Source organism: Rana temporaria, chromosome 2 (genome assembly GCF_905171775.1).
Source record: "Rana temporaria chromosome 2, aRanTem1.1, whole genome shotgun sequence".
Lineage (NCBI taxonomy): Eukaryota > Metazoa > Chordata > Amphibia > Anura > Ranidae > Rana > Rana temporaria.
The window spans coordinates 304,333,227-304,360,426 of record NC_053490.1 but is presented as its reverse complement, the minus strand read 5'-3'; the positions used below and the strand labels follow the sequence as shown (position 1 = coordinate 304,360,426).

Here is a 27,200-nt window from a genome sequence, read left to right as displayed (position 1 = left end):
CTCTGTTATGGAGCCATGGACTAGGTACCTAGTTGAAAAAAAAAAAAAAAGGCAGAATAAGGCATTTATGGGTGCGCTTTTTACTGCTGCAAGGGACTCTCCTAAGCTGCATAGTGCAGCTGGGTTTCCGCTGAGGGCTCGGTCTTTTTTGGATCACACAAATCAGACCGCTGTGTAGGTTTTTTCCTTCTGTGCCCTTCTTTGATAATTTCTGAGATGCGGAATGAGAAAAGCCACTGAGGGCTTTTGTAGTCCCTCACCGCCGGGCGGGAACCCCTACTTGTATGGATCTGACTGATAGAAGATCCGAAGTACTGACCCGTTCCATGTTTACCATGCTGGGGTCTGGCTTGCGGCCTATTGTGGCCACTACACTGGGGTCTCAGTGGTCGCTGGCGCTATTTTTTTGGGAGATTTTTCAATTACATTGAAAACCCCCATTGGCGCCCATTTTGTCGTAGCCACGCTATGGCGCAGCTTACATTGTGCTGGCCTTTTTCCTGTGGCCGCGTTCTGAACGCTCGGCGGCCATCTTGGAGTAGTCCTGACCCCTAGTGCTGTATACAACTCACAGAGTGAGCATTTTGCACCAGACAGTGGAGGAGCACCGACTCTCTCCTGAGGTTATTAGCCTAGCGGACCAGCTGGTCCAGGGCCTCATATAGGTCTGTGATGCTTCATTGAATGCTGCGCCCTTGTTATCCAGGGCGTCTGTTTCAGAATGGTTTTATGCACACGGTGGTGTAGTGCTTAACTCCATTACTTGGCAGCAAAAGAGTCATTGGTTCGAATCTGCACACTGACGCCAATCTGCACACTGACGCCAATCTGCCTGGAGCTTGCATTGTCGCTCCCTGTGTCTGTGTGGGTTTCCTCCGGGTACTCCGGTTTCCTCCAAAGACATAATATACATACACACTATGTGTGTGTATTATTTAGGGGCAACCCTCCCAGGCCGTCAAAGGCCCAGCTGGGGGACTAATCTGTCCCTGGGTGCATAAGCCGATCACGCCGGCACCCAAATCCTGCCAATGTATATAGCCTTCCCTCCCTGTCTCTAGGTGGGAGGGGCGGCTTGCAGGTTCACAATTCAGTGAAACCTCCCTGCTCTCCGACTAGTGGGTCTGCGAGGTGGTCTCTTCGGAGTACTAGATAGGGTTTCCTCCTATCCACAGAACAAAGTTCTGTCCTTGTGTCTTCCCCTCCCGGCACGTCGGTCTGCCTTGGGCAGTGTGGGATTTGCTAAGCTGCAAGGTAATTTTACCTTTCCTGCAGGACGAGAGTTTTGGGGTTTTCTATGGGCCTCAGGCCCTAAATACCTTTGTGAACGTCGGGTAGTTCCGCATGGAATCCATTTGTTCGGTGGTAGCTGCGCTTCATCCGGGGGATGTCCTGACGTCCTCGGACATCAGGGACGCATACATGCATGTCCCGTTTTGCACATGTCACAGTGTTTTTTTCTGTGCTTCGTGATGAGAGAAGGGTCTCTGTCAGCCTGTGGCCCTCCCTTTTGATCTGGCGTCAGCACCATGGGTTTTCAGCTAGGAGCTCGCACTTATTTGAATTTTGTTGGGACAGCGAGGCTTTGCCTCATTGGCTACTTTGACGACTTTCTTCTGAGAGCAGCTTCTGTCTCCGACCTAGTGGATGGGTTATTCCCATTCAGACCCTCCGAAGATTCGGGTGGATGTTAAACGTTTAGGCCAGAAAGTGTAGCTCAGTGGCAGCAAGCCTGCCCTACATGTGTGCGACCCAGGGTTCAAATTATGGGCATGCTAGGTTCCGACTCAGCGTTGGAGTATCTAGTGTTGATCCAGACTCCTCAGTGGCAAAGGTCCTTCTTCCCCTGGAGAAATTGCAGACTCTTCAGTCTGCGGAGAAGGTATTGGCATCACGCAATCGGTCTTCTCTCCGGGCGCCTGCTGGTTCAGGGTCTGTGGGTAGCCTCCTTCAAGGTGGTACTGTATGCCCAGTTCCACACCCTGGTTTTCCAGTGGAACTACTGTCCAGGTGGTAAAAATCTCTTGTCTCTGAAATCATTAGATTCCTGTGCGCCACCTAGTCAGAGTCTCTCTGAGTTGGTGACAGAGATTCCCGACTCTTCGGTCCGGGAAGTTGTTCCTTCCTTCCAGTGGTCGGTGTTTACGACGAATGCCAGCTCACGGGTTGTGAACCTGGAGGTTCACAAAACTGGGGGGTCCAGTCGGCCCTGAGTCGCTGGACTTGCGTGGACCTATGACCACACCTCCTTGAATGTGTCTGGTCTCGGTAGCTACCCAGGGTCGGGCCTGGCTAGTGCCTGGTGGAAGACCGCCTGGGAATACCAGGTGCTGTCTACTGTTCATTGTCCTACTATTTTAGGCGATCAGGCTATGCTTCTCCTTGTGGTCGACCAATCTGGTTTCAGCCGGACAACGCCACGGCCGTGGCTTCAGTCTACCATCAGGTATGCCGGCAGGCAGACTACTGGAGTCGCCAGATGCTGGACCAGGGCGACTGGTCTTTGTGCTTGGGGTGTTTCGGCTCCCTTGCAGGAGGTGAGAGCCTCACATGGCATGGATCTCATGGCAGCTTGTCTCCGCCGCAAGGGTGTCAGTTAGTGGCCAGGTCTAGTGATCTTGTACAGACGCGTCAGTCGCGCTGGTGGCCCTGTGTTGTCTGTATCGGTGATTTTTTGCCATTCCTCCATGGTAGTTGCTTCCTCGGCCGCTCCACAGAGTGGATGCTGAGGAGATCCCGATGATTCTAATCGCTCCAGATTAATCTCGGCGTCCTTGGTACGCTGATATCGGGCCCTGGTAGCGGAGGCACCCTGGCGATTGCCAGGGCAGGAGGCTCCTGTCTCAAGGTCCCATACTTCCTCCTGTTGTACAGTCACTGACTTGCTTAACATGGTTATTGGAAGCCAGACTTTAGGTGACCAGGGTCTGTCTGACTCGGTCATCTCAACAGGGCACCGTAGTCTTCTTCCGGAGGATCTACCGTCGCACCTCTCTTGGTGCGAAGGGATGGAGTGACGTCCACGGGCGTACTTTCAATGTCCAGGGTCCTGCTGTTTTTAAAGCTTGGATTGGATCTAAAAAATTGCTTAAAGCACCGTTTGGGGGCAGATTTCAGCCTTGGCTGTGTTCTTTTAGTGGCCTTTTTGCGGCCCGTTCCCTGGTGGGTCCCCTTTTTTTTTTGTGTGCAAGGGGTTTGTCATATACTTTCCCCTCTTGGCCCATCTCTTCCCCCATGAGTTTTGACTCTGGTGCTCTCGGTTCTTCAGGAACCTTCCTTTTGGAAACATCAGAGAGATTTTCTCTTGACACTATCTCAGAAGGTGGCCCCTTTAGTGGCCTTTACCTCTGTTAGAGGGGTTTCTGAGTTGGCGGTCTTGTCTTGCAAGCCGCCATGCTTGATCCCCCATAAGGATTAGGTGATGGTGCGCCCGCGACCTTCCCTTCTTCCGAAGGAGGTTTCGGCCTTTCATACTTTAGGCGTGGTACGCGCTTTGCGGGTATACCAGCCTACTACGGCTCCATTTCGGAGCTTCTGACTCTCTTTTGTGTCGGTGTCTGGTCCACAAAAGGGCCTGGCGGTCTCGTCGACCACCATTTCTCGGTGGATCGGGCAGGCCGTCATACAGGCCTATGCTCCTAAGGGCGGGCCCCCCTTTCCGGTCACGGCACTTTCGACCAGGGCAATTGGTGCTTCCTGGGTTTTTTTTTTTTTCCCGACATCATGCGTCGGTCTCACAGGTGTGCGAGGCGGCGATTTGCTCGTCCGTTCACGCTTTTTCCAGAATTTACATGGTTGCTGTGAGTGCATCTTATGATGTTTTTTTCAGCCGCTAGTTTTTGCCGGCGGCTGTTTAAAGTTGCACCTCCTCCGTTGAGGAGCTCTGCTTGTTTTGGGGTGAAGTTAAAATTGTTTTTACTGATATATTTCCCACCCCTCGTTTTTTGACACTGCTTGGGGACGTCCCACTTGTCAAGATTTAAGGAGCTGTGTCCGTCCATGGACGATAAGAGAAAATAGGATTTTTTGTACTCACCGTAAAATCCTTTTCTCTGAAGTCCATGGACGGACACAGCTCCCACCCCTCCTTTTTAGGTTTGTACTGCTTGTTACGAACTGAGGCTGCAAGCTGCAGTGAGGAGGGTTATGTCTGGAGGGACCGCCCCCTGGGCGGGGCTGTTCAACTCTGTTAATGTAACATGTATTTAACTATTTAACATGTTTCTGCCTAGTCCTCTCCTGTGAACAGGGAACATAACCCACTTGTCAAGATTTAAGGAGCTGTGTCCGTCCATGGACTTCAGAGAAAAGGATTTTACGGTGAGTACAAAAAATCCTATTTTTTGCAGGGTTTCTTGTGAGATGGCAACCGCTGCCTCCAAAAAAAGTAGTGGCGTTGGGTGTCTGGGGAGAAAAATCAACCAACCAATGTGAAAAGGATAATTGTGAGGCTAGAAAATAGGAACCCATTGTAACCAGCAACTTTAAGACCGCCAGAGAAACTCCTGGGTGCTTGCGATCCCTACAGAAATCCCACAATGATGGAATCAATGTGTCTGAAGATTCATATTGTCACAAAAAACGGAGAGTTTGAGAGGATATAAAGAAACTTGGGGAGAAAGATCATCTTAAACAAATGTATTCGTTCCATCAATGTAATCTGTAAATTCTGCCATTTCTGTACCTTCTCCTGAAAATTCCCAATCTGACAAATTGGTCTCCAAAAACCTTGACATAGGAAGCTGAACCTCAATCCCCAAATATTTGAAAGAAGTGGATAAGGAAAAAAGGGCAGTCCGGCGGAATTGCCACACGTCGTCCGTGGCGAAGAGGGACGATTTTGCCCAGTTTATTTGAAAACCGGAGAAATCTCCAAATTCCTGTATCAGTTGGAAGGTCCTGGATCCTGCAGATACAGCAACATGTCATCTGCATAGAGTGGCACCCGCTCCTCAAACATCCCAATCCATCAACCAGTCAAAGTGGGAGTAGATCGTAGTTTAACTGCTAGGGGCTCTATAGCCAAGGGGCGAAAGCAGACACCCCTGCCTGATCCCCCTGACTATAGAGAATGGGTCTGACATAATGCCATTATTCTTCAGTCTGATTAGCGGATCCGTGTACAGTAGCCGCACCCATGAATTGAAAACTGGGCCAAAGCCACAGGACTCCAAGCGGTGAAACAAAAATTCCCAATGCACGGAGTCTAATGCTTTTTTTTTGTGTCTAGGGAGGCTACTATTCTAGTCCTGGAGTTGTCATGGTCAGTCTGGAGATTCACAAAGAGTCTCCTGACGTTCATCTGAGCACACCTACCCTGGATAAAATCCTGTCTGATCCGCATCAACCAATTTAAGGATAACGGTTTGTAACCTCCCAGCAAGTATTTTGGTATTGACATTCATCAGCGAGATCGGACAATAAGAGTCACACTCCCGAGGGTCCTTTTTTCCCATAGGAATCAAAATGACCAATGCTGCGCTCATGGAGGGAGGTAATCTACCGTCCAACCTAGCTGCATTGAACATTTTCAGCAGGCGAGATGCCAAACCATATCGAAAGGTGTGGAACCATTCCGAGGGGAGGCCATCTAAACCCGGAGACTTTGGAGGGACAAAGGAGGCAATCTCCTCCTCCACAGTAATACCTGATTCCAAGGCAGCACTTTCGTCTTCTGTCAGCATAGGTAGGTCAATGTCCGTCAGGTAAGTCTCCAATGCCCCCGTCCCCGCAGAATACAGGATCTATGAAGTTCCTTATAAAATTGGACAAACGTGTTTAGAATCTTGGCTAAATCAGAAACCTCCGCTCTACGCTTGTCATCTACACCGGGACATATTCCGGCCTTGCCAGGTATGCCAGTAGCCTACCATTCTTGTCCCCAAATTCAAAAATGCTCCTGCGCTGTGCGAGACTAAGTTTTGTGGTTCGAACAGTCTGGTATTCCCTGGTCCTCGCTCGCAGTGTCAACAATCTCTCACTAGTAGGGTCCTGAACATATTCTGCCTCTGCGAGTGTTGCCTCATCCTCTTTAAGCTGCACTGTGGAGGCCAACTGTTTCCATTTTCGGCCCAAAAAAGTTTAATGGCCTCAGCACATTTAATCTGCACATATTTCTCCTGTAGCCAAATGGGCTCCATCCGCCATTTACGTTAACCCCGGTTTCGGCCCTAGATTAATTTCCAGCAACATGGGATAATGGTCAGATAGGGCTCTATGTAGATAGGAAACCTTCCTGACCAGCTCCATACCCTCCCCCTCAGTCAGGATAGTATCTATTCTGTAGAGTGTCTTGTGCGTTCCCAAGTAGCGGGAGTACTCTCTAGTATCAGGATGATGAAAACGCCAAACATCTATAAACCCATGAATAGACCGCCACCCTGCAAAGGGAGCTGGAGATCTAGATGTCGTATCCAGCCTGTCCAAGGCCGAGTCCACCACTGAATTAAAATCGCCTAGAATGAAAATTCTCCCCTCCGCCACCTCATACGTGGCCTGTATAACGTCATCCAGATGAGAGAGCGAGAAGGGAGGCGGTACATACAAATTCACAAATGCTAGAAATCTGTCCATCACCTGCACCACCAGTAATAACATATCTCCCCTTGGCATCAGTTCTAACTGTGTGTATAGAGATGGGCATAGCTTTGGTGACTCCTCGCATTGGCGGAGTAGCTGGCATTGTGGGCCCCAGCAATGTGGCCCCGTTTTTTAGGGAGAGAACCGTGGAGCCCTGCAAGTGAGTCTCTTGTAGTAGAATTAAAAATGTGGTTTATACTCTTGTATAATGAAAGACCAGTGAACGTTTAAATTTGGAATTTAGGCCTCTAACGTTCCAGGCCAAGAGCCTGAGATTCACCTCCATGACCCAGGGGCATAAAGCAAGGGACCACTCCACTGGAAGAGAGTCAACCAAAAAAAGCAGGGCTCCAACCTGTCGTTCTGACACCCCTGTATAGCCACCATTATCTTTTTTCCCCTCCTCCACCTCCCTGCCAGTCTTGTGTATACGCGGCGGTCCCTTTGTGGTCTCTGACTTACCCGATGTAGCAGTGTGGATGCCGGCTGCGCCAGCTCAGCAGGCCTCTGGAGCGGCGGCCATTTCTCTTTCGTTCATAGACGGACACAGCATTCTTTGACATTAGGGTTATATCCCCTTTCACTAGGAGAGTTTAGGCAGAAAAAAAGCACTTAAAGTTTTAACAAACACAAACCTCAGTGCAGCTCCTCCCAGGGGGCGTGGCCCCCCGGTATAACCCACACCCTGCTCTAACAGCCTCAGTTTTTTCCTGCCTAACGTCAGGAGAGTCAGGCACTCTGGAGTTCCTGTACTTTGGAGATTTTTTTCTTGCGATTTTCTCACTTTTTATTATTTTGTTCCTGCATTTTTTTTTTGAATCCTGTGATTCTTCTATCAACAGCCGACTGGGTGACAGGCTGGGTCCTCGGCCCTTGTAGTCCCCCCAGGTTCGGCCTTCGAGCGTGTGCCGGCCCTTAGCTCAGCTTTGGGACGTCCACGACAGGCCCCATTGCTCCAGGGGCGGCCGGGGAACTTCGGTTCTAGGGCACACATATGACCGGTCTCTATGGCCTTGTCACAGTGTGTCTGGCCGACAGCCATGCCGTTTAGCGGACGTTGGATCTGTCTGGGATACCTCCAGCCGGTGGTCGCAGGACGGGTAAGTAGTGGCCTCTTGCTCAGGTAAGTGGTCTGGCTGGAATTTTCCCCTGGGGAGGTCGACTGAGGGTTTGCCCTGCTTTCCTCTCTCCCTTTTTTCCTCTCCCTCCTTCCCAGTTTCTGGGTGACTGCCGTGAGGTGGGGGCCCCGCTTGGGGGGGCTCAGTCTGACCTGGGGGCTGCTACTGCTGTGGGTGCTGTGTTTTTCTGGGCTGCCATATGTGCGGAGGGGGTCCTGTGGGCCTGTGTACTGCGTGTGTCACTGGGGCTTTGCTGTGTGTTTTTTGAAAAAAACGCCGTTTTCGGGCGCCATTTTGCCGCTGACGGCGGTGTTTTATGGCGCAGTTGTAATTGCGGCGGCCATTTTCTCGGAGCCCGCAGACATATCGGCGGCCATCTTGATACAGCTCTTGTGCCTAGGATGACGGCGCGTACGGCTCTGCACATTTTCCTTTTGGATGGCGCGGCACAGGCAGTGTTTTTGGCTCTCGGCAGCGGCGGTCTGGTCGGACGGTGAGTCCTCCGGGGGGGGGGGGGGGGTTCCCTGTTCTCTGTGGCGGCTGGGGGGGATGTCCTGTGGAGCCTGCCAGTACTAGGGGATGTTAACCCTTAGTGTCCCTGTTCCTGCGGCCTCCAGGGATGCTGTGCTGGCAGTCCCTGAGGCGTTTTGGGTCAGGATGGGAGTGTTGGAGGGATGTGGGAATTGCACTTGTTCCCCCCCCCCTCTGCCTCTCTCTGGGTATTTTTTCTGACAGGGAATCAGGCCTCGCTGAGGCGTCTGGTTTTGTTTTTTTGTCAGTAGCTGCTGGCTGAAGTCCACACGGACTGTGAGGATGGCCCTGTTTCAGGGTCAGCACTTGATGGTGCTGTTGTTGGGGCTCTTAACACTGCGGTGCGGGTTACCATGGTTAGCTATGGTGGTTTCGGAGGTGGCATCAGTGGTGTCAGTCCCTTTTGGGTTCCGTGCCGCCCCGCACCGCAATATGTGTTTTTTCCTTGTGTTCCATGTCTGGAATATGTTGTGCAAGGATTGGGATCAGTCGCAGGGTACAAAATGCTTTGCGGTCTGTCCCCTCTTTTTTGGGGAGGATTCCTGTATCAGGGTGTCTCTCTCTCTCTCCCCCCCGCCCCCTGTGTTCAGCTGGGTAGCTTGTTTTTGAAACAAGGCTGCCACATTACCTGGGGAAGGGGCTCCCGCTTTTGGGGACCCCGCTGATAGGGGTGCTGTGAATGTGGTCGCTCCATATTCACAGCGGGGGGGGGGGGGGGCGGTGGTGAGTCCGGTTTTGGCCGGGACTCTGGTGTCGCAGACGTTTCCCGGACGGGGAGCTGGAGGCGCAGAATGCTTCTATGACCTGCGTGGTCCTGACCGACCAGTTGGTACTAGGTCAGATATTTGTCTGTGTGTCGACCCCGGATATGCTCCCCTTGCTCTCCAGGGCATCCGCCTGCGCCATGTTTTCTGCCCTGCCTTGTATGGCTGGGGGTTGGTCTGCGGACGGTCTTTTCAGTAGTCCCTGGTGGTATTGCCCTGTGGGGGTGTACGCAGGGGTGTCTCTGATTGTCATCATAAAGGATGCCACGGGCGGTGTGAGCACTCTGCTCCCGCAATCTAAAAAAGGGTAGGTGCCTCACTGTAGGCGAGGGCCCTCATTTACTGTTTCCCATGCGTTTTTTGGTTTTCGCCCGCCAAGTGCGGCAGGAAAACATTTTCAGGGGGCTAGGACGTCCACTGAGGACACAGGCGCCCCGGGTGCAGCAAGCCTGCTTCCGCTTGGAGGTTTGCCTCCGCTCGCATTTCGGGTGGGGGGCTGGCTCCGCGAATTCGCGGCTCGGTGGAGGTCTCTCCTCTCTGACTGTTGGGGTTGCGAGGTAGTTTCCTCTGAGTGCGAGACAGGATTTCTCTCTTGTCTACCAAACGGGTTTTTTTCCTCCATCCTCTGACTCGCCGGTTGGCTCTGTCAGGGGCTGTCCAGGATCTTTTGGTCAGGGCAGTGATTGTGCCAGTTCCCCTCTTGGAACAGGCTCCGGGGTTTTTCTCCAATCTGTTTGGTGGTCCCCAAAGGAGGACGGGGTCCGTCCAATCCTGGGCCTCAGGCCTTTGTTTGTTTTTTTGTAAAAGTGCAAACTTTAAGGATGAGGTTTTTCTGGCGTCCTTGGACGCGTACCTGCATGTTCCCATATGCTCAAAGCACCAGTTTCTGGACTTTGCGGTCAGGGAGGACCATTTTTCATTGTGGCCCTCCCGCTCGGCTTGGTGTCGACACCACAGGTTTTCACCGAGGTGCTCGTTCCGATACTGGCCCGGCTGGGGCAGCGGGGGTTTGTTATTGTGGGATGTCTGTACGACATTCTCCTACGAGCTTCCTCGAGCTCTGAATTAGTGGAGCCATGTCTGTCACGTGTCAGACTCTCCAAGAGTTTGGCTGACTTCTGTTTTGTCCAGAAGTCAGTGTTGGTCCCGTCTCAGGGACTGGAATTCCTGGGACTAGTCCTGGATTCCGCCAGGGCAAAAAATGTTTCTCCTAACGGAAAGAATTCAGACTCTGCAATCTGCTGGGCAGCAGTTGTCGACCTAGTAGTGGTCATCTCTGCGATTCTGCATGAGGGTTCTGGGTCTGACGGTGGCCTCTGTCGAGGTGGTTCCGTATGCCAAATTCCACGCCAGGGTGCTACAGAGGGAACTGCTGTCTCGTGGGGACAAGCTTCCGTCATCCCTGCATTACCTGGTTCAGTTGAGTCACCTGGTCCCTGGTGTGGTGGCTGACTTTTCCGGTGCTTCGGGCTGGAAAGGCATTTCTGCCATGTCACTGGACGGTGGTCGCGACGGATGCCAGCCTCTCCGGTTGGGGAGGGGTTTTTTTGGGGCACCCAGTCAGCCCTGTGGCGCTGGACTCAGGTGGAGTCCCACCTACCAATCGGTGTTCTGGATCAGGCTTTGCCTTGCCTGGTGGTCCCTGGATCTACAGGGCTGACCATTCAGGACCCTGTCCGACAACGCTGTGGCGTACGTCGACCATCTGGGAAGCACACGGAGTTCTGTTGCAGCGACGAGGGTCGCGCACATCCTTCGGTGGGCCGAAAGGTCCGTTCCGGCTCTATCGGCCGTGTACATTCCGGGAGTATGGAATTGGCGGGCCGACTCCTGAGTCGGACTGCGCTAGACCAAGGAGAGTGGTCTCTCCACCCGTAGGGGTTTTCAGTGTCTGTGCCGAAAGTGGGGCACTCCATGCGTGGACCTTCTAGCGTCCCGCCTCAACCGGAAGGTGCCATGTTTTTTGGCCAGGTCAAGGGACCCATGGGCAGACGCGTCAGGCGCGTTGGTGGCTCCTTGGGGTCACTGTCGCCTACTTTAAACCTTCCCTCCTCGGTAGCTTCTTCCTCGACTGCTGCGCAGAGTGGAAGCCGAGGGAATTCTATTAATCCTGATTGCCCCAGATTGGCCGCGTCGCTCATGGTACGCGGACCTGGTGCGTCTGGTGGCAGACACCCCCTAGCGTCTTCCCCTGGGGGTTGATCTTCTGTTACAGGGTCCGATCATCCACCCTGTTTTTTACAGCCACTGGCTTAGCGGCGTGGCTGTTGAGAGCCTGGGGCTGTGGGCCCGCGGCCTATTGGGCTTAGTGGTCTCTACCGTGCTGCCTGCACGGAAGTCTACCTCACGTAGGTTTTACATCATACGTGGAAGGCCTGCATCTCTGTGTGTGAGGAGATGAAGTGGCACCCTCGGACATACGTGGTGTCCAGGATTCTGCTGTTTTTTACAGCAGGGAGTGGATCAGGCTCTCGCCTTAAGTACGGTTAGGAGTCAGTTTTCTGCTCTGGCTGTTACTTTCGATGAGCCTTGGCGTCGCACTCCTTGGTGCGTACGTCTGGTCTGGGGGTCTGGCATGTGGCCCCTCCACTACCCCCATGGGACTTGAATTTAGTCCTTTCGGTTCTTCTGGATGCTCCCTTTGTGGACATTCGGGAGTTTTTTTTGTTGACTGTCACAAAAGGGGAGCAGGTTTAGCTCAGCGCTAGAGTACCTGCCCTTCATGCATTTGACTCTGGGTGCTAGCCCAGGAAGGTCTGCGTCGTCACGTGGCCATGGCTCAGCGTGGGCATTTCCACTGTGATTTTTTTCTGGTAGCAATTACCTCGATCAGACGAGTGTTTGTCTGTTCTGGCGGCCTTGTCTTGCAAGGCTCCCTACTTGGTCATCCATAAGGATGAGCTGGTGCTGCGACCGCAGCCGTCTTTTCTCCCCAGGGTCGTTTCGGCTTTTCAGGTTGATGAGGACATTGTTCTTCCATCCTTATGTCCTTGGCCGAAATGCAGGGAGGCGGCCACTTTACATCCTCTGGATGTGATTCGGGCCCTACGAGTGTACTTATCTGCGACGATTCCGTTACGGAAGTCGGACTCACTGTTCGCGTCGCTGGCTGGTCCTACAAGGGGGCCTGGTAGTCTCGTCAGCCACCCCTTTTTCGGGGTGGATCCGACGAATTGTGCTTCAGGCCTATGCCCTGAAGGGGCTGGCGCCTCCCTTTTGGGTTACGGCGCATTCGACCAGGGCGATCGGAGCCTCTTGGGTTTTCTGGCATCAGGCCTCTGTGTTACAGGGGTATATGGCAGCGACCTGGTCGTCGATCCTCACTTTCAAGGTCTTACGAGGTGGATGTGTGTGCATCTTCTGATGCCTCCTTCGGCCGCAGATGTTACAGGCGGCGTTTTATGGTAGGAGTTTCTCCGTTGAGCAACTCCTGGTTTTGTTTGGGGTGTAACCTGTTTTGCTGTGTTATTTCCCACCCCTCGAATTTTTTGACACTGCTTTGGGACGTCCCTAATGTCAAAGAATGCTGTGTCCGTCTATGAACGAAAGAGAAAATAGGATTTTTGTACTTGCCGTAAAATCCATTTCTCTGAGTTCATAGACGGACACAGCACCCACCCCTCCTTTGTTTGTACTGCTTGTTACGAACTGAGGCTGTTAGAGCAGGGTGTGGGTTATACCGGGGGGGCCACGCCCCCTGGGAGGAGCTGCACTGAGGTTTGTGTTTGTTAACACTTTAAGTGCTTTTTTTCTGCCTAAACTCTCCTAGTGAAAGCGGATATAACCCTAATGTCAAAGAATGCTGTGTCTGTCTATGAACTCAGAGAAATGGATTTTACGGTGAGTACAAAAATCCTATTTTTTCCTCCTCGTTCTCCAGCCGGGCGCCGGCACCACTTGGGATCCCCAGGCGAAGCGGGCCAGCCGTTTTTGGCCAGGGTGGCTCGTACTTCACCCTCCACAGATGAGCCTGTGGGGTGCCTACACACATACCCCAGCAGTCCCGGGCAAAATTCGAGCAATTGGCTCACAGCAGAATGAGAAACCTGCAGAGAGCTCCGTCCCCAACATCCTCGCATGCTGCGCGCTAGCTCTGCCCCATAGCCTGTGTGCATATTATGTGCACATCATATCTCTCATCTGGGTATTGGTGGCACAGTTCTTGTTCTTCCAGAACATGGTCTTTTTAAGAACAATGCTATTCCTTAATTTCATTAAATGGTACAAAGGTACACACACCCAATATTAGTGCTCACTTTAGTGACAGGAATGTCTGCATAAAAATATTGGTTATAGTGTTTTTGTGCACATTTTCTGTTTTGTTTTTTTATTAAGATTAAAATCATATATTTAAAAAACAATTTAAAAAAAGCTGCAAGATAAATGTGAAATGCTGCATATCAATACTATGTAGTATTTTATTCAGCCAACAGATGGCGTTCTAGACTGCTTTTTTTTTTTTTTTACTTAAACAATTGCTTAAAGATCCCAGTGAGAAATTACATGTTAAAACATTTTTTAGGGACACCTATCATATCAGACGTCTTCGATAATGTTATATGTAAACTCTTAATAGTGAAAGCATTTTGATGTTTTCCTATCTGTCCTTATTAATGCTAATACAATTACTTTTTCTTCATGTAATGTCCATTTTGCAGCAACTTGCCAGTTCCCTTGTCTTTAGCTGCCTGGCCCACACCAAGCACAAAAGCAGATCTGTGCTGGCGTAGTCAGTTTGCACTTTTTGTCCTAAAATGGAGCTACAGGAAGCCATGCAGATACACAACTAGTTTTAATCACCCTAGCATGCACCCCACCCAGCTTGATTGACAGCAGCTGCTAACGGAACACTTGCTGCCACAGGAGCTGCTGCACATTGGTATTGTCCTGCAAAGATTTTTTTTTTCTGCATCCTGACTAAGAAACTGCAACACAGACTTCATCTGCTGTACTTTTTTAATTTTGGCTGCATTTGCTGACTCGGCCAGCCTGCCAGTTTTTCTGTGCAAATATTGCTAGCAGCTGTTATAGCCGCTAGCAATAATTACTGTGTTCTCCTGGCGGGGATGCCTCCCTATCTCTTTTGATGGTGGAATTGAGTAACTTTCTTTCCAGCAACCTGCGGTTGCCAGAAAGAAAATCGATCTGCAATTGGCCGGCCTTACTCTGTCGTTCTTTATCTGTTTGCATATTTCAGGTCATTGTTTCAAAATAATAAAGGCCAAGAGAATGGAGCTATTTTAGAATGCAACAATAGCAATAGCGGTTTTTGTATTTTTTTTTTTTTTTTTCCCTCAATCCAGTCTTCCAGACAAGGAGCTGAGTGCAGAACTTGAGGCACTAATTGGGGAGTACTATGTATTTGCTCCCACTGTTTTCATGCCAACAGATTTTGTATGATCTCTTGTTTATTATGGTTAGACATTTTGCTGTTAACACCCTGTCTTTCTGTGCAGGTAAGAAAGAATATCGGTGCTGCTATGCCTTCTCCCAAACGTTTCAAATCGGACAGCTCCACTTCTGCCAACAGCAAGAGCCGCAGTATTTTCCCTCTCTTGGAGAACTAGTCTTGGCACTTTACTTCTACCACCTTCATAACTCAACTGAACCTATGGATTCACAGATAAACATTTCAGACCTTGCAACTCAATGTTACCTGAATGGTGGTTTAATTTTTTGCATTCAAACAAATTGTAGATTAATCCTGTTTGTGTATATTTGTAAAGGTATGTTTGTTTTTATTGGTATGCGTGTGTGTTTGTGTGTTAGGAGTGGCATAAAGAACTATTTAATTTTAGGCTTTTTTCTTGTTTTGTTTGTTTTTTTAAATTATTTGCAATGTGATTCAAAAAGAAATTAAAGTGCCAGAGCTGAACTACCAGTATGGTTTTAAATTGCTTAGAATAATTAGTTTTAGCCTCATTTTAAACCTACTGACAACATTTTGTAAATAAAACATTTAAGCATGCTTATGTCATGCTACTGGTCAATAAAAAAAAAAATCCCTTTTATTTAACTGAACGACAATCGGGCATTTGATCTTTTGTCATGCTTAATGGGAAATATCCTGGCTGAATTTTTTACGATGAGAAGTACATATGAAATAATGTCTTCACATTTATTTTGACTGTCATATATTGTGTGTATGTTGTTTTTATTTTTTTTGCTCTACTTTGAGTAGTGGCAACAGTATGAGTAGTAGTTTTTGAAAAATAAGCCTAAGCAGGCTGCAGCCTTTATCACTAATATATCTTTTCCATTGTATATAGCCAGAAGGGTCTGCTCACTTGTACAAATATTCTCTCCTTAAAATTGGTGTATAACCGTAATTTTCTTTGTATATTGAATTTGTCCTGTGTGAAATATTGTGTTCCTGTTGTAAAGTATTTTATTGTAAAATTGTATGAAGGTACTTTATATGAATATTTTATAAATAAAGATTTTTTTTATTAATGCTTTTTTTTATTTTTAAAGATGTCACTAGATGGAGCCAAAGTAAACAAACCTAGTAAACCTTTTGCAATCTATAGTTTGCTGCCAATTTCTAGGTTTTACAAAATATAATGGTCACCTTGATTTAAGTTTTTCCTATGTGTATGGAAAGCTTCATTTTAATTCTGGACCCTTATGTGGTGTAACGGAATGTCCCACACTCCGCTTGAGTGTTTCCGTCATATACTGCTTCCTATAAGTCTGGATATAGATATCGGATATTCCAGCTGCTCTCAACACACGAGACTTGTTTGTGTGCTAAACATGGAGTGTTTATTAGAACCAATAATGCAACCTTATATACAGTTTAAAGAGAAGGTAACCAGAACATAAATTAACATGAGCTAATTAACTAATCATTTACCCAGACTAGGCGACACAGATATGACCTTTTAGAGAAGACATTGCGTCTCCGCTCACCTGCTATACAATACACATTATCATAAGTGTAAACACAGGACATCTTCACACACTAGCAGGGTCAATTAGCACAGAGAACAGACAGATGGCTGGAGGTGATGGCATTAGCATCTAACAGTATGAAGGAGTCACTCTTACAATTAACTCGTTGAGTTCAGAATCAACAAACAGTAAATAGTTCTTTACAGATATCCTGGAATATATTGTGGATAATAATCCCATCTCGGGTAGTCCAAGATATCATTCCTCAGTCATCCTATGCCCCTAGTGGACATAGGATGATTTTAGACATAAGAGGGTCCGGTGATGACCCTGGTGAGTCTGTCACATGTGGGATCTGCTATATGTATATTTAATCAAAGTAATTTTCATGAGAACTGCCATTGCTCTGCTTCTGAAAGTTTGTTAGACGACCATGCTGATCCTTGTTCAGTATAGTTGCTCTGACCTAAACCAGCTATACAGACCAGGAACTCTGGCTTCGCTTTCTCTTGCTTTTCTGCGTTCAAGTTGGCGACTCAAAGTTCTGAAGCCCAGACCAAGTAACTGGCATATTTTAGAAAGGCAACAGTGGCCATCCACACATTTCTCAGCAAGTTTCCTTTTTTATTTTGCTGCTTTTGGGGGGAAAATAGACAATTTGAAAGTAGAGACCGACGCACAGCAGAGCCAAGACCCACATAAAAATGTATATTTTTACATAATGGATACATAAAGTAAGCACATTTAAATGCATGTAAATTGTGGATAGCAATTGGCATTAGATTTGTAAAGTATATTGTTTGACGATGTGCCCAAAAAGGATCAAAAAATTTACAGTTTTTCAGCAATACCGCAAACTTGAGATGACTGGTTACATAAAAAGCAGGCAGATTGTTTTTCTTGTCCATGGAGGCACACGGTATGTAATATACTGTTTGGGTTATACTGCTGTATATAGAGGGATTAGACACTCGGATACAAATGTTGACCAGCTCAGGATAGACCCTCCTAGAACTAACCAACCTCAGTTTTTTTTTTTTTTTTTTAAAGCGTTGCTGTGAAAAGTCGAACTATTTTTGCTAGCATTTTTGTTCCTTTTTTTTTTTTTTTTTCTTGCATTCAAAATCCTTTGCTAGAGCTTGAGTTGGTCCCTACAATTGCAGATAATCTGATTTCTCCCTTTCCCAGCCTAGTTCTGCAGTGGCTGCACCCCCTGCTGGACTGGATATTGTGTAGCTGGCCTGGAAGTGACCTTTGGGCACAGGGTTCCACACAAAGGCAAGTTTCAGAACCTGTACTGGCAGCAAGCTATCCACAGACCGCGTTCCAGGTCCAGAGAAGCCGGATATTGCTCAATGCTTGCCTTGTCTATGAAGATTCACAGATTTTGGGTTTAGCCTAAAATTCCTGTGTTTTTCCATTGTTCTTGCTGCAGAAAGAGGCACTAGGCACCAACATCATTTTCTGGGGTATCATGTCTGCTTTTTCTGGCCATTCAGTTTGGAGGAAACCTTTTCCAGCTGCTGCTCCTGCTTTGCAAAGAGCCACATGGAACTCTGGTCAGTTCTTACAGCCTCCTTAATGTGTTCCTTTTAATTTCTAGCTATTAAACCCTTAAAGCAGGGGTGGGCAATTATTTTTTCAAAAGGGGCCACATGAGAAACTAAAAATATTTTGGAGGGCCGGGCCAAAAGGCTAAACTCAATACTGCATAAAATCAATTGTATTTCTTTATAAAAAGCAGTAAATATCATTGTTGGACAACTGGTACGAGTACTTGTTACAGACATGGCACAGGAGGGGGACAGAGGCTGGGGACATGGCACAGGAGGGAGACAGAGGCTGGGGACATGGCACAGGAGGGGGACAGAGGCTGGGGACATGACACAGGAGGGGGACAGAGGCTGGGGACATGACATAGGAGGGGGACAGAGGCTGGGGACATGACACAGGAGGGGGACAGAGGCTGGGGACATGACACAGGAGGGGGACAGAGGCTGGGGACATGACACAGGAGGGGGACAGAGGCTGGGGACATGACACAGGAGGGGGACAGAGGCTGGGGACATGACACAGGAGGGGGACAGAGGCTGGGGACATGACACAGGAGGGGGACAGAGGCTGGGGACATGACACAGGAGGGGGACAGAGGCTGGGGACATGACACAGGAGGGGGACAGAGGCTGGGGACATGGCACAGAGGCTGCAAATAAATTATCATATCACTTCTTCACATCAGTATGCTGTGTCTTCCTCCTGTGCCCCTTTCACCTCTCCACAGATCTGACCTGTGGAGAGGTGAAAGGGGCACAGGAGGAGGACACGGCATACTGATGATGTCTAGGTAGAATAGCACTTCACACTCTGCTGCTGGACTGAGGAGGACTCATCAGACAAGGGCAGGCAGCAGGCGTCGCGAGGAGTCCTACTCCAACGAAGAGAGTGGAGACCAGGGTCCACTCCAGGTCCGGGCACCAGCATGGCGGCTGGCCGACTGCTACAGTCAGTCGGGCAGGCAGGCAGGCGCACTGGTCGGTCTCCGTCTGCCTTCACTCAGTCCACTCCGTCACAGTGGGGGTGCGTCTGCAGTGTGTCCACTACATCTGCTGCTGTGTGCTATCCCGCCGGTGCCGCTCTCCACAGAGTCCACACATTCTACGATGTTCCTCAGTTTCCCCGCGCTGCTCTTTTGAATAGGCTGGCAGCAGTGTTGTTAGTGCGAAAATGCGCTTTGATAGTTGGCTGCGCGGCGGGTGGTGGTGGGCTGGGCGGTCAGAGAGGGCGAGGCTATGCATAATGTAGGAGGACTACACGCTGCCTGCGCTGCGGCTCACATTCGGATCTTTTTACGGGCACATTTCCCTTATTACGGACTTTTACGAACAGGGAAAAAGTGCCTTTTATTTACGTACTGTCCGTAATTCTACGGACGGTTGGCAACACTGCCCGGGGGCCGGATTAAAAGGTCCGCCGGGCCGTAGTTTGCCCAGGTCTGCCTTAAAGGATAGGGTTACCTTTTTAAAAAATATTTGTTTCACATTTTATAAATGCATCTTTTACTGCAGATAAAGCAAATTCTAAGTGTAGTGCCAAGCTCCTGCAGACTGTCTAGCTGTCTGCTCATACTGTTCCTGCTTGTGGGCTCTACCCTTTTTTCTTTTTTTTTTTGCAGTATGCTGGCTGTGACCTTAAGCTGTCAAACAATTGCAGAATGGGCTAAATCCCTCCAAAGGATTACTCTACCACAACCGTGGATTATTTTTCTGTTGTGAAGGCATGCTGGAAGCTACTTGGCTAGTCTCTTGTATGGGCCTTTTGTCCATACAAATGTGCAGAGACAGCCCAAACCAGCTTGGTCATGTGGTATAGGAATCCTCACTGCTTCTTCACCCTTATGTCCTATACCAGCGGTCTTCAAACTGTTGTCCTTTTGCATACTTTTATCCTCCTATTCCTCCCACTGATACGAGACACCATTCCTCCAGCTGGCACCACCGATGGGGCACCCCTCTAGCTGGCACCAATGATGGGGCACCACTTGCACCTCCTGGTGCCAGCACGTTTTCTTCTGCCACTGGGAACAGTCTGCCCCCCCCCCCCCTAAAGTCTGAAGTATAGTAAACTGGCTCTTTTGTTTAGAAAGTTTGGAGCGCTCTGTCCTATACCTTAATGCTAAAAAAAACGAACTGCGCTAATTAAAAAAAATGTAAAATGTCAAGCTGCAACTTAAAGTGGTAGACAACACAAACTGGGGGAAAAAAAAAAAATTAAGGCAGTTCTGTCTACTTCCTTGACAGGGTGTCTCCTGGATGAAGCTGAGGGGGTTGAGGTTTCCTCTGTGGTTCCTCCCCCCCCCTCTCTCTGCAGCACACTGCTACCTGGAGACAGGGACCCCAGGCCTCTGGATCCTGGAATCTCTCTACATGTCCAGGCCCCACCATATTTAAGGGCTAAATCCCCACCTTCTGGGCCATTCTCACCCGGGGAGTGGCAAAGCTATCTTGAATATTAAGGTCCTGGTCTCTGCCCCTCCGCCCACTATGTTCTAAAACCTTGAGGAAGCTTCTAGAAGCCAGGGGGTGGTGACACTCCACCTGCAGAGCCCGCCAGCTAACTGAACACAAACCAATTAACCCTGACTACAGTGAAGCCTAAACTAAATTTACCTAATCTACACGATGTCGATTAGGTAAAAAAAAAATTTCATTCAGCCGAATGAAAAAAAAACAGCCAATATGGAAAGGGGATGTGGTCCACTCCGGGTGCTGCCCATTGTGGGAGTGTCATCCTGGATCGCCCTGTCCTCTACCCCTTGCCGCAATCTCAGTGTTTCACGGGCCAAAGTAAGTGTCCTCCCCCTGTGATAGAAGACACACTGATCCAATGCTGGGACATTGAATCAGCATGATGTGATTACAGGAGGTGGGACATTGTTACTGCGGCCCAGGCAATTCAAAATGCAGCTCCGTGACACAGAGATCGCCTCTGATGCGGGCACTGGTAGGCTGCATATGACGGGAACTGGCAGGCTGCATATGACGGGAACTGGTGAGGCTGCTGGGCACTGGTAGGCTGCATACGATGGACACTGGAGAGGCTGCATTGATCTGCTGTATCATGTCTGCTAGAGGTGCACCGAATGAAAATGTTAAAGCGGAGGTTCACCCAAAAAAACAAGTATATAACATTACATTCTGTATACCTCAAACATGTACAGTATGCCTTTTTTTTGGGGGGGGTACATACGGTATTATCGGTATTTTCCTCCCGGGTACTCGCTCCCGCGGGAGTGAGCGTTCCTGTGCAGTGCCGCAATGTCATCTGGGACTTCGCCCATATGATTGACGTGCCTGAGAAACTCCCCCCGGCTGATGAGGCGCGTCACGACTTTCCGAAAGTAGCCGAACCACAAGTCGGCTCTATACGGCGCCTGCGCACCGACTAGGAGCCGTGTAAAGCTGACTGTGCAGGCGCCGTATAGAGCCGACTCGCGGTTTGGCTACTTTCGGAAAGTTGTGACATGCCTTATCGGCCGGGGGGAGTTTTTCTCAGGCACATCAATCATATGGGCGAAGTCCCAGATGACATTGCGGCACTGCACAGGAACGCCCACTCCCGCGGGAGCGAGTACCCGGAAGCCGGGAGGAAAATACTGATAATACCGTATGTACACCCCCCCCAAAAAAATAAAAAAACTGCATACTGTACATGTTTGAGGTATACTGAATGTAATGTTATATACTTGTTTTTTGGGTGAACCTCCGCTTTAATAATATTAGCAGTTTGTTTAAAGTGGTTGTAAAGGTTCCTTAAAAAAAATAACAAACATGTTATACTTCCCTTCTCTGTGCAGCTCGTTTTGCACAGAGTGGCCCCGATCCTTGTTTTCTGGGGTCCCTCGGCGGCTGTCTCGGCTCCTCCCCGCATCAGCTAACCCCCGTTCTGGGAAGCGCTCTCCCAAGGGGGTTAGCTTGTGGGCACGCTCCCGTGATACAGTCGGCGGCTATAGCCGCCGACTGTATCACTTGGCCCTGCCCCCCGGCGTGCCGTATCATTGATTTGATTGACAGTAGCGGGAGCCAATGGCTGCGCTGCTATAATTTATACAATGAATGAGCCAAAAAGCCCGGTCGAGAAGCCTGCGTGTTCACGATGCAGGACTTTCGAGGGCTCGGGTAAGTAAACGGGGGGCCGCTAATCGTCTGATGTTTTTTCACCTTAATGCATTAAGGTGAAAAAACATGAACCTTTACAACCCCTTTAAGCTTAAGCAAGAGATTGCAGATATGATACAGGAGAATGGTTAGAGACCGAGGACCTGATACAAGAGATGGTCGGAGACTACAGACTGCATTTCTCTGGACCTTTCTTGCGCTAAAGGTGCCAATAATGGGCAACAATTCATATTTATTTAAATTGATGATGTTTTCCTCCTAGGAATCCTTCATTTTCGATTTCGGCACCAACATTTCCATTCGGTGCATCCCTAGGTTTATTGATATTATTTATTGTAACGGTCACCACCGTTTACGACCTTCCATCCCATCCAAGACAGCTTATCGACACTCCAACCAACAGGCAGACCCGATCCATTCCATAAGAATTCCCTCAATAACGAGACTGACAAGCTCTGTTACTGCGTCAAAATATGAACTGAACTTTTAATGGTTTCTTCTCAGCTTTTTATGCAGTACAAGGCATGAAAGGAACAATCAACTCCCCACCCACACATCACACCGTGGGGGGCTTCAATCACATTCTTTGAGCTAATTACTAAACATTCTTTCATTAACAGAACTCAAACAAAACACCATCACACAATGATCTCTTCAATCCACATTGTTAGGCAGACGTTCTGTCTCCGACAGACAGGTTGACAAGTTTCATTATTCCACACACAAAACAGTATTTAGCATACATAATTAGAGGTCTGGGAGCAGACCTGGATTAACACCTTTACAGCCTTACACAATGGACAATGAAATGTCTAGGAGTATATGCAATTAACACCTTTCAAAAGAATGTGTCCCCACATTGAATAGCCAACAACTTGTGATATCTCAAGACATCCTGCAAACATGATTTATTATTAACGTCCCATTTCATGTAATACAGGAATTATGATTAGCCACCCTATGCCCAAAAGGGGCACAGGGTGAACGTAGACCCAAGAGTTCTTAGGGACGCTGGCACAGGAGTATCACCCATCCCTCAAAAGTCTCTGGGTGTCACGGGTCATCCTGTTACATTTATCATTTATTTTGATTGTTGCGAGTACAGCTACCTGGAAGTTGTCAATTCAAAACACTGATGCTATGTATTTTTACTATGTATATTTTATTTCCTATGCATATTTTGTATCTGAAATGGCTGAAACTGATTATAAAATGTAGGGCTCATTCGCATGGGTGAAATGGCCCATATGTTGTCAACAGTTGTTCTTCCACCCTGAGCAGCATGGAGCTGCGCGCAAGCAGCCATGTTTTGTCAATAGAATCATAGCAAGTGTAAAGACTCACCTGGAGCTCTGATTTTGACAGGTACGCAAGGACAAATGCACATACCCAGTGTGCAATCAGAGAACGCCTTATATTCACTGAAGAAAAATAATGTTCTGTGAGTGCCAGCAGAGCGAAATTCTCTTGGCACAGGACCTAGAAGATTCCGGCAATCACTGTAACCGTGCACACTACTACAGTAAACGTCAGCTTCCCCGGCGGTTCTTTAGGCATTGGATATGCATGCTTTCATTGGTCCCTGCTGGACCAATGTAAGTATGCAATTAAGATGATGCCTAGAGTTCAGCTTTAAAGTTTTTCTGCTGATAGGCTGGGCTCTCGCATGAAATAATAGGCATCACATTGTATCAATATTTACAAGGGAAACAACTGAGACTCAGGCGATCATTTTTCAGTATGAAGACTTTGTTTTCCGCATGACTTATCACATCACCTGGTAAGTTAAAATCAAATGTGTTATACGACAATATTAATGTGTATATGAGGATCTTCATTCTGCAAAGGGCTACCATGTACTGTTATTTATTAAATATATAAAAATACTTTAAAAAGCAGTCACCTGCTGAGGCTAAAGCCCACAGCCATAATGATAAAATGTAAAATGAATACTTAAAGACTGGCTAATTCATGAGTGCCCCACTACCCCACAGCTTGCAGTGAGAAAATCACATTATATCAAGCTTCTAACCACTGCCTCATTCTCTTAACATCTCATTAATTTAACACAGATTAGCACAGACGGTTAGCCTCACTGTGTGTGGTTCAGTATCTACAATAGGGTTAATGGGTGCTGGGACATCATTTCAGCCTTTTGATCTAAAAGTTACCGTTTTTGACACTTTTTTTTTCTATTGCATCCCTTATTAGTTCACCTCAGGTACAGATTACTTATTAAAAAAGAAAAAGGAAAAATACATTAACTCCTTCTTGATCAGATTCCTTTATTGCCTTCCTGATTAGACTTGTTCTGGCCAGGATATTTTAATTAACTGTAAAATTTCAGTGTCTACGTATGCTGATTAAAAGGGGGTGAGTACTTTTAAATAACCATTCAAATGCAGTTAATTAATCCTTAACAACAGCCCTAGTTTTTTTTTTTTTTAGGAATGTATACAGCAAAAGCCATTTTGGAATCAAATGTTTCTAAAAACGACAATTGTATAATGTTTAAAAATAGGTAAATCAATACTTTGGAAAAGATTGGGCAAAAATATCCCCATTCCTGTAACTGCCTCACTGCTTTATTTCCAGAACTAAGCACAGAGCTGGAAGCAAAAATACAGGAATCCATGATAAACTTGAGAAACATTTGCAACTCTAAAGCCTCGTACACACGATCCGATTTTTGGCCAACTGAGCGTCAAACTTTTGTCAGAAGGATTTTGTCTTGCATACCAACGGCACACAATTGTCGGCCAACAAAAACGAACGTAGTGACGTACTACATGGAATTTCAGCTCTTGAGCGCCACCCTTTGGGCACCTTCTGCTAATGTCATGCTTGGTGAGCATTGATCCCGAGCATGCGTTTTTGGACTTATATTTTGGACTTATATTTTTCAAATATAAATTTTATTGAGAATTGCAAAAGAAAAGAATAAAAAAAAAGGGGGAGGGGGTACAGAAAAGATACAGTACAACTGTGGTCAAATTTGATAGTGCCACAGACTTGGAGGTCTTCAATAGAAGGCTTGCATTCAGTCTCCTGTGAGGGTAGCCTACCATATATTAATCCAAAGAAAAGGACGTGGTAGTACATTACATAGATCATAACATGTGACCCGAAAACTAGGCTATACCATCTATACAGATATACTTAATAATGCTATAATTACTGGGCAATATACACAGTGTACTTTTGACTTTTGTGTGACGGACTTGTGTACAGACGATACGAAAATCTGACAAAAGACCGATGTCCGCCGAAAATTTACTAGCCTGCCATCCAACATTTGTTGGCTGAAAGTTGGACAACAATTGTCTGAAGGAGCGTACTAACGGTTGGAATTTAGACCAACAGTCTGTCATCACACAATTCCCTGCCAATAATCTTATCTTGTGTACGAGGCTTAAGGCTGGGTTCCCACTGCAGCACGCTCCGGCTCACAGCAGGAGTTCGGTGTGTCTCTATTTACCCATTTCAGGTCCGACTTGTTCATTCCCTGACTTGGTTGGGGTAGGCCAGGGGTCAAGTCCTGGGGAAAAAAGTGTGGGAACTCCCACTCAAGATCCACTCCCCCACCAAAAAAAAATTATACGATCCACTGTAAGCAAGTTCTTTCTAAATCCCGTGATAACTCGCAGCCGACCGCAATGTCTCCTGGGAACAATGACAAAAGCTCACAGGAGACATTGTGGCATCGAGGAAGTGACGGAATACCCGCACACTACCCGATGAATCCATATACAGGAAGCGGCCAGTAACATAAAGGATTACTAAGGTTCGCCTGCCCCTGACAGTGACTCGAGCTGGGCATCGCCGCTTAGTGAAGGATTGGCTCGGGCGGCTCGGCTGCTCTAGTCCTGCAAAGGGAACTGAGTTCCTGCTGTGAAAAAAGTGCAGGAACTCCGTTCCCACGTGTTCCCGCAAGACTTGAGCCCTGGGGTAGGCGGTACACTTTGGTGGGGGTGGGTCAGCCACGCCCTGTGATCTTTGACCCCTGGGAACCTGCCTTCTGATCTTTGACCTCTGGGGGAGGTCCCTGTTCCAATTCCTGAGTCCTAGCCATATTCTTCAATAGGAAACCCTAACCCTAGCCCAACCCCTAAACCGGGCCTCTGTGCAGTCTTCACCGGAGCCGCTTCAGCGATGTTTGAACCGACTCCATAGAGGGCCGGTCACAATGTCCTGTTATGTGAATTGGATGCATTCGTAATAGTGTGAAACCAGCCTAAGGGGATGTTAAAAATAACTATTTTTCCAGAAGCTGTTGCGGACTTACTTTGAAAATGCTAGTTGTCTAGCTGTTTATGTTATGCTGACACGCAATATTCTGATTTGCTGATTCAAGTACTAAACGGCATACTTGTTCTAGATCAGTGATTCAAAAGCAATAGGGTCAGCATGATTGCCAGGCAATTCGTATTTTCAGAAAGATTAGTCAGCAATGTAATTTTCTGTGTCTTAGTTACATAGTTAGCCAGGTTGAAAAAAGACACAAGTCCATCTAGTTCAACTAATGAAAGAGAGAGAGATATAGATAAAAAAAACATACAATCCCATATACTCAATCCTATACCCACAGTTGATCCAGAGGAAGGCAAACAAAAAAAATACAGCAAAGCATTCTCCAATTTGCTACAGCAGGGGTAAAAAATCCTTCCTGATCCCCCCCCCCCCAAAAGGCATTCAGGTATTCCCTGGATCAACTTTACTTATAAATGTTAGTACCCAGTTATATTATGTACATTTGGGAAAGAATCCAGGCCTTTTTAAAAGCAATCTTCTGAGCTGACCAGAACAACTTCTGAGGAAGTCTATTCCACATTTTCACAGCTCTAATTGTGAAGAAACCTTTCCGTATTTGGAGATGAAATCTCATTTCCTGTCTGGGATTGATTTCCTTTAATACACTTCTCTAGCAAAAGTACTGGCACGGCCTATTAATGTATCAGTAAAACAGAAAAAGGAAAGGACCTGTAATTATTGACTAAACTGCTTGGAATGTACACTGTAAAACTGCAAGTCTGATTGAAAAATCTAAAAGCAGCCAAAGAGCAAGGTGAAGCAGTTTGTCATTAGGAAGGTATAAGTAGTAAAATTAATACCAGTGGAATGGAATACAATGCTTTTTATTTATAAAAGTAGACTCCCTGGGCTATTCAAATGATAGAGGAATGCCCCAACTGAACCAATAAATCAATATGAAGAAAACAAGCAAAATAAAATGCTATTCACTCTGATTGAAGCCAGACCAATGTTTCCTAATAATATTGCGTTAGGGGGAAAATGCCCCCCAACTTAGTCTTCCTCTGGATATGCATTTACTTTCCTTATTATTGTCTTTGAATATTATTAATGAGCTATGCCAGTGAGATGTCCTTGCATGAATTCTCCTACAAACACAAGCCACATTAAATGGCGGACATTGTCCTGAACCCAGACCGAGTGATAGTCACATCCAGACCACCAGCCGATTAGTCCCCAGGGCATGTTCCCCTATCCAAGCAGTCATTGATTTTTAGAACTGCAGACATCCTAACTGTAACGGAACGTCCCACACTCCGATTGAGTGCTTCCATCATATACCTCTTCCTAGCAGTCCTGTGCCCTCAACACACAACGAGATGAGACTT

The 27,200-nt window shown here is 47.7% G+C and overlaps 1 protein-coding gene across 1 annotated transcript in view; it reads left to right on the top strand.

Moving 5' to 3' along the window:
* CLSPN (claspin) overlaps positions 1 to 15,445 on the top strand; it is a 90,963-nt gene extending 75,518 nt beyond the window's left edge. Inside the window, exon 25 of the mRNA XM_040337316.1 lies at positions 14,449 to 15,445. Coding sequence (XP_040193250.1) covers positions 14,449 to 14,559 — 111 coding nt within the window. The 3' untranslated portion in view covers positions 14,560 to 15,445. The remainder of the gene's footprint in view (positions 1 to 14,448) is intronic.
* Positions 15,446 to 27,200: the final 11,755 nt, after the last annotated feature.